This window comes from Arachis stenosperma, chromosome 3, assembly GCF_014773155.1.
Source record: "Arachis stenosperma cultivar V10309 chromosome 3, arast.V10309.gnm1.PFL2, whole genome shotgun sequence".
Classification (NCBI taxonomy): domain Eukaryota; kingdom Viridiplantae; phylum Streptophyta; class Magnoliopsida; order Fabales; family Fabaceae; genus Arachis; species Arachis stenosperma.
In genome coordinates this window covers 158,068,874-158,081,321 of record NC_080379.1, presented here as the reverse complement: position 1 = coordinate 158,081,321, position 12,448 = coordinate 158,068,874, and the positions used below count along the sequence as shown (strand labels likewise).

At 37.7% G+C, this 12,448-nt stretch overlaps 2 protein-coding genes across 3 annotated transcripts; one reads left to right on the top strand and one right to left on the bottom strand.

Annotated features, from left to right (window-relative positions):
• Nucleotides 1–260: 260 nt before the first annotated feature.
• Nucleotides 261–4,346, top strand: LOC130969138 (uncharacterized). 2 transcript variants are annotated; one of them, XM_057894744.1, is made up of 6 exons: nucleotides 263–649; nucleotides 871–969; nucleotides 2,087–2,396; nucleotides 2,508–3,342; nucleotides 3,442–3,981; nucleotides 4,123–4,346. In XM_057894744.1, the coding sequence occupies exons 4-6, from the start codon at nucleotides 2,518–2,520 to the stop codon at nucleotides 4,228–4,230; spliced, it is 1,473 nt and encodes a 490-aa protein (XP_057750727.1). In that variant the 5' UTR covers nucleotides 263–649; nucleotides 871–969; nucleotides 2,087–2,396; nucleotides 2,508–2,517; the 3' UTR covers nucleotides 4,231–4,346. The 2 variants fall into 2 exon arrangements, with proteins under 2 accessions (XP_057750726.1, XP_057750727.1); XM_057894743.1 differs by lacking the exon at nucleotides 2,087–2,396 and having other exon boundaries at nucleotides 261–649.
• A 400-nt stretch (nucleotides 4,347–4,746) lies between these two features.
• Nucleotides 4,747–11,855, bottom strand: LOC130969137 (ARF guanine-nucleotide exchange factor GNOM). The gene is made up of 3 exons (XM_057894742.1): nucleotides 11,659–11,855; nucleotides 10,388–11,157; nucleotides 4,747–9,065 (listed from the first exon to the last, which is right to left on the bottom strand). The coding sequence occupies exons 2-3, from the start codon at nucleotides 11,123–11,125 to the stop codon at nucleotides 5,385–5,387; spliced, it is 4,419 nt and encodes a 1,472-aa protein (XP_057750725.1). The 5' UTR covers nucleotides 11,126–11,157; nucleotides 11,659–11,855; the 3' UTR covers nucleotides 4,747–5,384.
• Nucleotides 11,856–12,448: the final 593 nt, after the last annotated feature.

Genomic DNA, 12,448 nt, shown 5'->3' with positions numbered 1-12,448 from the left:
TTGATGGATAAACAGATAGGTTAAATGGCCTTATTCTAAATGACATTTGGACATGCTTATCACCAATGATCCTAAATAAATTATCTTCTTCTTTTTTTTATATATATATTTTTTATCCTTATCTGTTAGATATAGAATATGTACCATGTATATTATTCAGCGGTGGTGGAAATAGAATCATTAACTTTTCTCATAAAAGAGATATATTCCGAAAAATAAAGCAGAGTAATAGACTCAAAAACAAAAGAGAAAAAAAAAAAGAATAACCTTTTCAAATAAAAAGATCTCATTGTTTTTGAAAATTTAGGAAATCTAATATATGGTATGAACAGTGAAAACTATGATGGGAAAATTTTAAATGCATGATGATGCATGGAATGGAATCATTGCACATGAAATGTGATATTCCACACCACATACTACATAGTTTATGCGGTGCCATTTTTTCCTGCCACTATGGACCTTACCCCCCTCAAACTCCTCTTTTTTATGTATTAAATGTGAAAAAACCAAAATTCATTGAATGGTGACCACAGGACCAGTGAGAGGATCCTACAGCAAAAGAAATTAAAAGAAGAAGAAGAAGAAGAAGAAGAAGAAGAAGCGATTTTTCATTGTAACGAGGAAACACCCCATTTCTTCTAATGGGGTATGCCGAAAATCTATGTGCACTAGTTTTTTTTTTTTTTACTTCACGGTTTCTTTTCATTATAATTATAATTCTTCAACGTGTTCTTAGCTAATTCCTCATCTGGGTCAGGGTCATCATCATCTTCATCTTTTAACGTCAAAGTTTTCGCCTTTGTTTTCATTTATTCTTGGGGTGGAACTTTTGCTTTTCTTTGATCATGTTCCTCTGTTGCACTGCAGGGTTTAAGAGCCATAACAGGTTGAAGTTGGAAAGATCATAACTTGTCTTCTTCTATATACAAAGAGAGAATAGAGAGAGAGTTGGATGGTTAAATCGAGGTACGATGTGAGACACTGAGACAGTGATTATTTCAAAGAATTTTGTTGATTGTCTCTCTTTTAATTGTAGGATATGATATTAATTCACATGTCTCTCTCTTTCCAAGGTCTATTCTTTGTGTTTAATGTTAGGGGATAATATCATTTATTCAGTTTATAACAATCTTAAATTTACCGAGTTTTTTTTGTTTAAAAAGAATTGGATGAGCTTTATGGTGCTGTTTGATATGTAACGTGATCATCCAATAAAGCTTGATCAAGTTGCTGTGCAAATGGAAATCCTGTTTGAAATTTTTGTCAGAGTTTTGAAGAAACACGTTTCAATTGGTTATGGACTTATGGTGTTTGCAGTAGTATTCTGCAGCCTTCATTAACTCTTCTAGATCTTCTCTGATTTTGATATATATTTTTAAAAATGTTTTGAGGATCTTTTCTTTTTTTAAAAAAAATGGAAAAAAATCGATTTCCGATTAATATGCAGTCAACTTTTGTTATTTTCTCTCTTCATCTTTCTGTCTCCTCTCACTCTTATTAGTTGAAAACAAATTTTGTTTGAATTTTTGTTGATTTATTGTTACTTGTTAAAAAAAAGTTAGTTTCCTTAATTGATGAAAAATACCTAACTAATATTTTAATAAATTTTTTAGGCCAAGATTTCAAGAAAAATTCTAAGACCAAAACCATAAATAAATTATTTATAGGGAAAACCCCTTAATCTTTTCATGCCTTATTTTTAGTTTATTTTTTACGTTCTGATTCTCTCACTTTGTCTTTGAGTCCAATTCATTTTTTATTTGATTTGATTTGATTTTGTGGCATGAGATATATAAATCCATATCATTTTTTAGAGGTAAATCTGGTCAGAAAAAAAATATATTGAAATAATTTATATATTTCAGGTTACATGATCCATTTTCCTTTTCTCAAGTAAACTTGTGAGAATATCCTATTTTGAGAATGACCTATTTTCGTATTAATTTGTCTAACAAGTCTATCAAACAGCTAAATTGCAATGGAAAAGAAACTATGATTTTTCATGTTGTGTCTTCTGTTATCCGAATACTAAAAATGGTTTTGACATATTAAACTAATTTTAGGCTTACAACTTGTATTTCAGGTTCAGAACTGTCCTTTCTGGATACTTCTTTGGGAACCCTGGTTCATTCTGGGGTTACATCTTTAACTTTTGTGGCCTTCATGGTGCATTCATCAATCAATTAAAATTCTTACAACAAATTGCTTGAATATTTTGGATAAGCAAAGATCATAGAACAGCATCTCAAGACTTAAAGCATCCTTAGCACGTTAGCAGTAATGTAATGAAATTGGTTCTTATGATCACTTTCATTCATTAAAAGCACCCATCATTTCCTTCAGAAGAAATTACACTGAGCTCTTCTGATAAGTTGATATAACTTTTAAGAGAGGTTAGTGTAAGTACATATTTGTAAAAGTATTATCTAATCTTAGAAGGAGTTCAGTGTGATTACCCTTCTTTTAACAAATGCTTACTTTCCTGCATATTTTGAATGTATCAGGGATAAGAAGATGAGTCAGGCTCGCTTGGAACCTTATTTTGATACTTCTAAAAAGCCTAGATTCTTTGTTATCCCTGAAAGACTTGGTGATATTGTTGTGAACTTTATAAAGATTGGCATAGTGGTGTGCCTTGTTGCATCCATTTCGCTTGCCATACACTCAGCATTCTCCAAACAATACCGGTGGTTTCCACTACCGGAGCATATACATGTCTTACAGAATGCTTCAGTCAGTGATGGTGGACCAACAAACATTTCACACATTCTATTTGGCATTGGTGGCTCGGCTTCAACGTGGCGCACTCGCAGCGATTACAGTAAGCTCTGGTGGGATCCTAACACTACTCGAGGTTTCGCTTGGCTGGACGAGAAGCCTGCTATCTCAGACCCTGAAGGGCTAACAATCCCATATCAAATCTCACAGGGATGGACACAGTTCAGGACCTTGCACTCGCCATCCGCGGTTCGGATAGCTCGGATAGTTTACGATAGCTTCAAACTTGGTTTGCCAAACGTGAGGTGGTTTGTGATGGGAGATGATGACACTGTGTTCTTTACCAAGAACTTGGTCACTGTTCTGAAGAAATATGATCACAATGAGATGTATTACATTGGTGGGAATTCTGAGAGTGTGGAGCAAGATGTGATGCATTCTTATGACATGGCTTTTGGTGGTGGTGGATTTGCAATTAGTTATGCATTAGCAGCTCAACTTGCTAGAATGATGGATGGTTGTCTCCAAAGATATTTCTATTTCTATGGTTCTGATCAGAGGGTTTGGGCATGTGTTCATGAAGTTGGAGTGCCTCTTACAAGGGAAGGTGGATTCCACCAGGTATATTAAGTTTCAACCATTTATCTAATGAGACTCATTTCTAATTACTTGGAAAGAAATTTACTGTTTTTCTTTATTTTCTCTGCCATCTTCTTTTAGCTTGATATAAGAGGAGATGCATATGGTCTTCTAGCAGCTCATCCCATGGCACCGCTTGTAACACTTCATCACCTTGATGAATTGAAGCCTGTGATTCCCAAACATACTCGAATGGATGCACTGAAAATGCTTATGGCAGCATACCAACTTGACCCTGCTAGAATAGTGCAGCAAAGTCTCTGCTATGATCATAACCGCAAATGGTCCATATCCATCTCATGGGGTTACACAATACAAATCTACAGAACAATGTTATCAGCTGCGGATTTGAGGATGCCGCTGCAGACATTCAAGACATGGAGGAGTTGGGGTGATGGTCCTTTCACATTCAATACTAGACCTATGAGCCCTGATCCATGCCAGAACCCTGCAGTATTCTTTCTAGACCATGTTAGTAGTGTAGGCACAAGTGGAACTGTCACAGTCTATAAGAGATTTGTACCTGAGGAAGGAGAGAAGTGCAACGGCGAAGATAACACCATGGAAGTGACGAGCATTCTAGTTTCTGCCTTGAAGATGGACCCAGAATATTGGAAGGATGTATGTCTCTCTCTCTCTGTCCCTTTCTTTGTCTCTCAAGTCTCAAACAAAACCATGAATCAATAGAATTAAAAATGTGTTTGTTTGAGTTTAAAGATGGATTTGAAACTGATAATTTGATTTGGCTGTATACTGCAACAGGCACGGCGTAGGCAATGCTGCCAAATCATGGATGGAGGAAGCATACAGGAAGGCAGATTGAACATTAGGATTAGAAAGTGCAGACCTCATGAAACAGTTACTATTTAGGGAACAGTTGCTTTAGTTAGAAGATTTTACTAAAGATTTGGCCAGTAACAGCTCCACCTGTGTACATACATAGTTGCCAACATATTCATATCATTTCTTCACTCTAAATTTTCACCTGTATCTATTGGCCACAAATACCAAAATATAAGATATATCCCCCAATTTTTTATTAAAGAAACTTTCGCCTCATCTGATAAAAAGTGTTTTTAAGGTAATACTCGTCCGCTAAAAGGCTGTAACATTCTCCAGTGAGAGTTAACACTTAGCAGACAACCCTAAAAAAAGAATAGATTTCACTTACTTTTGGTGCAATATCATGAATTCTGAATTTCACTTGAAAATGAAAAATGACGAGTGAGCAAATTGGGATCCCAGAATAAAGTTGGAAGTAATCGGTAGAACCCGTCTATTCCAACTATTTCAAGTACAAAATATAATGAACTTGACCAAAATTTAGATGTTGATCAATATACGAGAAACCATGAATGACACTTTTCACCGTCTGTTGATTACATCCGATTACAAGGAACAAGTTCTTCTCAAAGGGAAGACAGAGAATGTCATTCTAACATCTTAACATTCATAAGGTCTACTACTAATTTTGATCTCGGGGTAAAAAGCCATTAAGCAAGACAGAGAGGTAAATGTATGACGAAGGCACAAACTAAACCATGATATTCCGAAGGCCTTGCATTAATGTGTCAGGATTTATCATACATGGAGAGATAGAGATATCAAGGCAAGCAAGTTGAGTAGTAGTTTTTATCATATCAACCGAAATGCATGGTGCAATATAGAGAGAATCAAAAGTTCTGTACAAAATATTTTTGGAGATTTGGGGCTAACTATCCCTCGGGCAGCTCCTTGGTCGGGTGTAAAGGTAGAAATCTATCTCAAGCTACAATATATTTTTCAACTAAGTTACAGCAACAATAAGGTTCTATGGGCTACGATAAAGGGGGGGAAATGCCAATTGACAGACGAAAAATCAGATTTAACCATATCTACTTGCTGCGACTTCAACTGAGAAAGCCATTCATTTCACCTTATGTAAAACTCGTGCATCTATCAATAGCATAACAAAATTCGATGTGGATGTGTGCCACTATGAACTGCAAAAAACTGTTCAGGTTGCCACAACATTGTAGATAAAGTTAACCAGCAACACCAGCATCTTCAAGGCTTTCTGTTTCACTTGAAGGAACAGAACCCATTTCATCAGGCACCAAACCTCCAACTGCTTCACCCTGTTTCTTCTGCAAATGGTCGGAATCCTGCTCGGGAAACACCTCAAGCTGCAATGACGGTGAAATATTGTTCACATGCAGCCACGTTAGTTCCCAAAGACTATCCCCACCCAGGGCACTCCTCTGCACCAGAATACCTTTCATCTTCATGACAAGCAAGGAGTTTTTAAGCAGTTCAGGTACTGTCTCTTGAAGCTTCTCGCTTCTTTTCCCCCTAATCTTTACCTTCATATATTTTTCCATTCTGCTAAGCACACCTAACCATAGCTTGCAGAAAGTTGACAATTGTGATAAGTCTGGGAGTAATTGAAGAAAAACTTTGGACAAAAATTTCATTGCAAGGATAAGGGTGCCTTCCATGTTGCGGTACTCCTTCTGAGAGTGTCCCTGTGCAATCTCAAGCAGGTCATCAAGTAAGGTGAAGATCACAATATCAAAACATTGCAACACACGACCATGTGGAACATAAATGCCATCGGCTCCTGTCAAGCAATTCTGCAAACATAATAAAGCATGATTTCTAACGTCCTCCCTCTGGTCTAAACACACCTTCCTTAGACCCTGTACAAGTCTCAACCACATCTCTCCAAACTCCTGCAACATCTTAGCTGCTTGTTCCTCATCTTGTGCTTCCTTAGCTTCACTAGTCCACCGAGCCAAGCAATTGACAGACCCAGCCATGACATCTAATGCCCGTATAGATCGCTCTGCTTGTCCAACACGAGACTCAGCAAACCGCCTTGCAGTGTCTAAACAGAAAGCATAGTTAGCAGGAAGCAAGTGAGCACCATCAGCCATTATGAACAGTAGTGCATCAAATCCAGCCTCAGATGCTTCTATGTGACTAGATGTGTTGGTAAGGAGTAATGTAATTGTACGCCATCCTAATTGAGATCTTATATGAGTAGCATTTGCCTTCACAAGGCGACTAACTTCCTGAGTAATCTGTTCACAGTATGCATCACCAACTCGGGCATCAAGCTTCAAGACAAGTTGCAGTGACCTCAGAAGTTCATCAGCAATGTTTTCTTTGTATGGAAGCAACCGCTGGCAAATTCGTAGGAGTCCAAAAACAGCCTTCTCTACCAAGGCACAGGGCATTACAGTTGACTGAACAATATTGGATATGTGCTCATACACACCCTGCCAAAGAATCCCTATCCTGTCCCTGTTGTTCAAAGTGATTGCAATCAGCAACTCAAGGCAGAAGACTGCTGTATCTTCATCCTCGGGTGTGCTGTTCCCCTTCTGAGGTCGCCCTGCAGCCCAAATGAGTGCTCTTGCAAGCTGCAAAAGTGATTCAGCTTGTAGAAATTTACTCTCGGTGAAGATGCTGTCAATGTGACACTTCTGTATTGTCTGGAGGGTGCGCTGGTGAGCAGCAAGTTGTTGTTCAGTAGGTTGGGATCTTGGCTCTTCAGTATCAAGAGATAAGAGTTGACTAAATCTCCCCATCAATCCTGAAGATCTCCTTGGAGTGCCAATAGATGGCATGTGAGCCGAGGATAAAGAATTAGTGACAGGCTTTCCATGCACAGTTTCACTAGAGAGCTCAGACTCGTCAGCTGCATCACTGGCAACACGGGCAGGAAGAAGACCAAGCTTGTGCAGTCTTAAGATGCAATCAAGAATATTTCGCCAACCTGTGCGTATGTAATCACCATACCTATTTGCAATAGTGAATACAGTCACAGTTGCCATTCTTGCTTTCATGTCATCTCCAAAGGCAAGGACGGGTTCCTCAACTGATGAAGGGTTCAAAAGTGTAGTGAACTTGCAGAGGGACACTACCAGATCATCTAGAACATCTTCAAGATGGTGGCAAGCTGAGATCTTAGCAACAGCTAAGAATCCATCTGTACATGTTTGGTATACTTCCTCATGCTCAGCATGATCAAATACCACAGAGATGGCAGCAATTGTTGGACCTGACATTATGGCAAACATATCATGATCAAGGTAAGCCTTGGTATCAGATACAATAAATGGAGCAGTTTTTTTGGACTTGTGCATTAGATCAATCCATCGACTAGGTGTCATTTCGGGAAACCCAACGCCTTGCTCAGGGGTAGTGCGGATTTCATTCTTACAAATTGAATGGTAAATCTCTGACAAGAATTCTCGAGGTAGATCATTGCCACCATTAATATGCCTGTTATTCCTGATAAAATCCTCTTCAGTCATCTTCTTTTTAACTTGCACATTGTGCTGATCTGTATTCAGCATTATCATTGAGTATGATAACACAAGAGCAGCATCCTTGTTAGCTAGGATATGTGGTGACTGCTCATAATATCTCTCAGAGAAAGCTTCAAGTACCCTATGAATCTTCTGTGATTCTCCCGGCAGTCTGAAAGTCTCCAAAAATAGACGCAGTGCAGTGTCTAAGTTCATGTCTTGAAAATCAAATGTTCCTGCAAATTCATGAAGAACCTGAACACAGAATTCATCATGATTTCCTAGAAAATCACCAACAAGATTCTTATCCAACCCAGCAGTGTATCGGAAAAAGCAGGCAACACTTTGGGGATCAAGTTTGTCAGGCAAAAGATGTGTTCCTTGGAGAAATTCTAGACCTTTTTTAGGATCACGATTAAAGTGGTCAGCTCCAATCATTAACCTTCTCTTTATGTACTTTCTTCGGCGGACAAAAGGAACCCAATGATTTGGGTCACCATAGTTCTCACATTTGACCATCCAGAATGCATTATACTCTTCAAGATTCACCGGGGAATATTCTGAGCTTACAGATCCATTGTCAATTCTCTCAGCCATTCCCTGTATAACAGCAATAAGACCATCCAAAGCAAGAATATGCATGGCAGACAATGGACAATTCACAGGAAATGCACTTTTTGACAACAAATTAGCAAGGTCTTCAAAGACATTACTGCAAGTAATGTCACAGTCAAAGTTAGCATACATGTCTACCATAAAAGTCTTTTGCCTGCAGAAGTCAACAAGGGCCTCCATGGCTACCTCCTGCTGCTGGTATGAAGCCCCATATCTGCCCTGAGCAAGCCTCAAAATTACACAAGAAAAGAATGCTTCTAGCTGTAATTTGAGTTCAGTCCGAAGGTGATTATACAGATTAAGCACAACGCTACAAACCATTGAAAGTATAAGGGGGCTCATTGACAAGCCAAATTGCATCAAATTGCGAAACAATTCATCCTGAATTAAGCCAAGCAACCTTGGGTGACAGCGAATAGAAGGCCCTCCAAGTTCTATAGCAGAATTAATTAAAGTTAGGGCAAAGAGAGGCACATCCTCATCAAACGCAATAGTGTTTGATCTTGGACCAACTCCCATATGTTCAACAACATTCAGTAAAGAACACAAAAAGTGAAATATTTCCACCATGCAAGGAACACCATATGGTTCAGTCATGAGATGCATGTCATATGGTACACCATCCTTGCCACTAATAGCAATTGCTGTGTTTTCGTCCATCCGAGTTCCTGTAGCAACACTTGCAGCGCTGGGAGCATAGTTTGTGGGCAATGTCTGATTATCATATTCAGAGCCGAGGCTCCCATTCTCCAATTGTCTACTTCCAAAAGCATATTCATTATTAAGGCCCCCAGTCTGAACAAATAATGAACAACTACAAATGAGACGTCATAAATATCAATTGACAACCCAAAAATGTTCTTTTTCAGTATAACAATTAACAGATTCCCTTTGAATATTTGAAAATGTGACTATTTAAGAAAATGGGTCAGTCACAATTGTGCCTCTTCTGTATAGAGTGTAGGAAGGGAAGAAGTTAAGTTATAACAGAAAGGAGCACAGTAGGATATAGATATGAGAAATAAGATGAAACATTAGTTACAGAAGTAGTAAGGGAAAATTGAGGGTATCATGAATACCCTCTGTTTTTGTATCTTCTTTCTCATCCTTGAAGTATGCTCATCCAGTACACATTGAATACATGCGGTACTTTGGATCTATTTCTCTATCTATCCAGAACTAATCCTATCTCATTATCATTATTATTATTACTACCAACTACTTTCAAAGATGCAAGTTTTTCCATACCAACTACACAATCAGAATATAGATATACTATTATTGGTGGGATGGAAAGACAAAGGAAAGGCAGATCTGTGACGTTCATCTTAGGATGCACAAAATACCTATGATTTAATTATAACCAGCAGGTCAAATTTTACTAATGGCTTATGACACTCAAGGAAAATGCTACACAATTTATTATGATTTAACATCATTGATATTGTAATATCTGTTAGCAATATTCTAACCAAAGAAAAGACAAGCTATGTAGCACACATACAAGTATAGTAGTAGTGCCGATTATGGATACATATTGATGTGGGTATGGGTTACAAAATTTTGGGCAAAATAAAATAAAATAAAGCATAGGTAAGTACATATATACCATATAAAAATATAAAATAATAAAAAATAAAGTAGTCAAAACATCAAATAAATGATTTTTTTTCTTTTAATAATGTTCAATATATATATAACGGCAAATCAAATGGTTTAATTTCAAATTTGATATTTTATAAGGTTCAAATTAGTATTTAGGTAGCATCATCTTAATATAATGCTAGACCCATAAGTATCCATGTATATCCAACAAACACCAGTACCATGTATGAACTTGACATGGTAAGACAGGTGATTGGAAGTTTCCATGATTCAGAGCAGACAAGTAAAACGTTCCTAGAGCTATGAAAACACTGGGAAAGTAAACTAACTGATAGCATAACATTAACTCTTGCATAATAGGAACTCATTGTTTATTTCTCTCTTGACCCCCCGCTCCCCAACACACAGATAAAAATTTCCCTTTTTCTATTATTTATTTCCTTAGTAGCTAGAACAATAATCAGTAGAGTAAAAATATGTAACCTTCAAGTAAGGTAAAGTGAATCTTATACCTCCTGTTTCAAATTAGAGCTTCCATTAACCAATGCATGGTCTGTGTTGTCAACATCTTGAAGATGAGAAAAAATACACCTCACAAGTTCATGCATTGTGTGCCTTGCTATCCGCTGCAATAACTCGCCCTTAGTTCCCGCTTGATGAACTATACGAAAACAAGTATTCACAATGGTGCAAACATGTTGGTTACTCAGCATTACAGATGCTTTACTTTTCATACAAGCTAGGAGAACTTGCAGTATCTTCATTAAGACGACTTCTTCTGATGAAGGATCAGTAACCTCAAATCTGCAGCTAGTGACAGCATCAACCACCAAGTGCATAGCATCCTCAACATTGACTGTATTTTGATCAATCACATCCAATGTTAAGATCTTGTAAACAGATGACAAGGCAACCCCAGTAATTGGTGCACCTGTCTCATCGGATCGAATCACGTCTAAAAACGGTTGGAGATACAAGGTCGGGTTGATAGCGTGCCACTGATGGTGCCATGAAAAGATTTGTCTCCTTAACGCCTTCAAAGACTGAATGAGAGAGTGCTCCATCTGATCATCGCCGGACATATAACTGTTCCCCCATCTTACATTTCTCCGCATAACTGCCAACACGGCGCCAATTTCAGAATTGATCATGCATGATAAAGTTGTCTTGTTTGGACAGGTAGCATCACAATCCTCAGGTTCCTCCTCTTCTATCGCGTTGATACCAGCCTGCAGCTTCAGACGCCCCATTTTCACTATATCCTTCCGTACAGCCCAAGGATCTGGTACAGATTCAAAAAATAAAACTACCAACCAAAACCGAAAAAATTTCACTCTTTTAAGTCCCAAAAGACAACATACATTACGAGATCGGGATTTCAACAAACTAAATAAAGCATCAAACGGAACAAAACACAGCGTGACAATATTCCAGATTCAATTCACCAAAACATCATCCACAAGTTAAGCACGCAAAGGCAAACATACTACTTCAACAACACCAAATTTAAAAAATTCATAGGTAGATTTAGATCTGATCCATCCAGCATTGTTTCTTCTTCTTCACTGAGTAAAATCCTAGAATTCAGACATTAATTACAAACTAAAGTGAAATCATAGCAACAATCGAAGTTAGTTATTGGTGGTTTCAGCTGCAGAAAGAAGCACAGCTCCAACTCTAAACTATACATAGAAACATAGGAACAGAGAGAGAGAGAAACCGCAACGTAGCATTCGATGCAAAGAGGAGCAACAGTGAAGAGAAAGGAAAAGCAGAAAAAAACCTCAGTCGAAGTCACAGCAGTGGCTCTCTTCAACTTTCGAAAGTTTTTTGGCGTCGCGGTTTTCAGAATTCGCGGGTTCAGCGTCTGCGTTGGGCGAATCGCCTCTGCTTCTGCTTCTCTGTTCTCTCTCCCGTAACCGGGAGCACTTTACTGAGCCTCCTCTGTCTTGTGGAAAAGTAGCGTTTGGAAATCAGAAAGAAAAGCCTTGACAAATTGTAACATTTTCATTTTATTTTATTTGTAGATTACGTAATTAAAAAAGAAAATTTAAATATGTGGCACGGCATGATATATGTACAAATGGCATTAAATGAAAAAAATTCACCATTCTAGTGTAGCGTTAAGTACAAGATGTCTATCATTGTAACATAATTTTCTGCCAAATGACAGAAAATTGACTTAACCTGAAGCATTTTTCTTTTTCAGCTTTGGGGAAAAAATCTGTGTCAATAATAAGTCATTTTGGTGATCTAAGCCGATCTTTCGGGAGATAAATAACTCGAAGGCTAATTTTTTTTATATGATTCACACATGTGACTTGGATTATGAAATTTTGAAGGGATATATACTGTTATGATGGCAATGCTTTTTGAAATTAAGAGGAAAAATATCGGATTGTTCGATTTTTTTGGTAGAAAAAGAGAAACGTAAATTAGATGATTCAATTTGTGTGAAGCAGAAGTTGGTGTTGACTGAAATCGGACTCACTGATTTTTTGGCTTGAAAAAATTTTTTAATTTGAGAAAACACTAATCGAACAGTCTAATTTGTGTTCTGTAAAAAATTTGAA

What these genes read in the sequence shown, in the direction of transcription:
- LOC130969138 (XM_057894743.1), top strand. An exon ending in GGGAAGGTGGATTCCACCAG is followed by an intron (nt 3,343 to 3,441) that starts GTATATTAAGTT and finishes ATCTTCTTTTAG; the next exon opens with CTTGATATAAGAGGAGATGC. An exon ending in ACCCAGAATATTGGAAGGAT is followed by an intron (nt 3,982 to 4,122) that starts GTATGTCTCTCT and finishes ATACTGCAACAG; the next exon opens with GCACGGCGTAGGCAATGCTG.
- LOC130969137 (XM_057894742.1), bottom strand. Translation starts at nt 11,125, where the DNA reads ATGGGGCGTCTGAAGCTGCAGGCTGGTATCAACGCGATAGAAGAGGAG. An exon ending in GCTCTAATTTGAAACAGGAG is followed by an intron (nt 9,066 to 10,387) that starts GTATAAGATTCA and finishes TTATTTGTTCAG; the next exon opens with ACTGGGGGCCTTAATAATGA.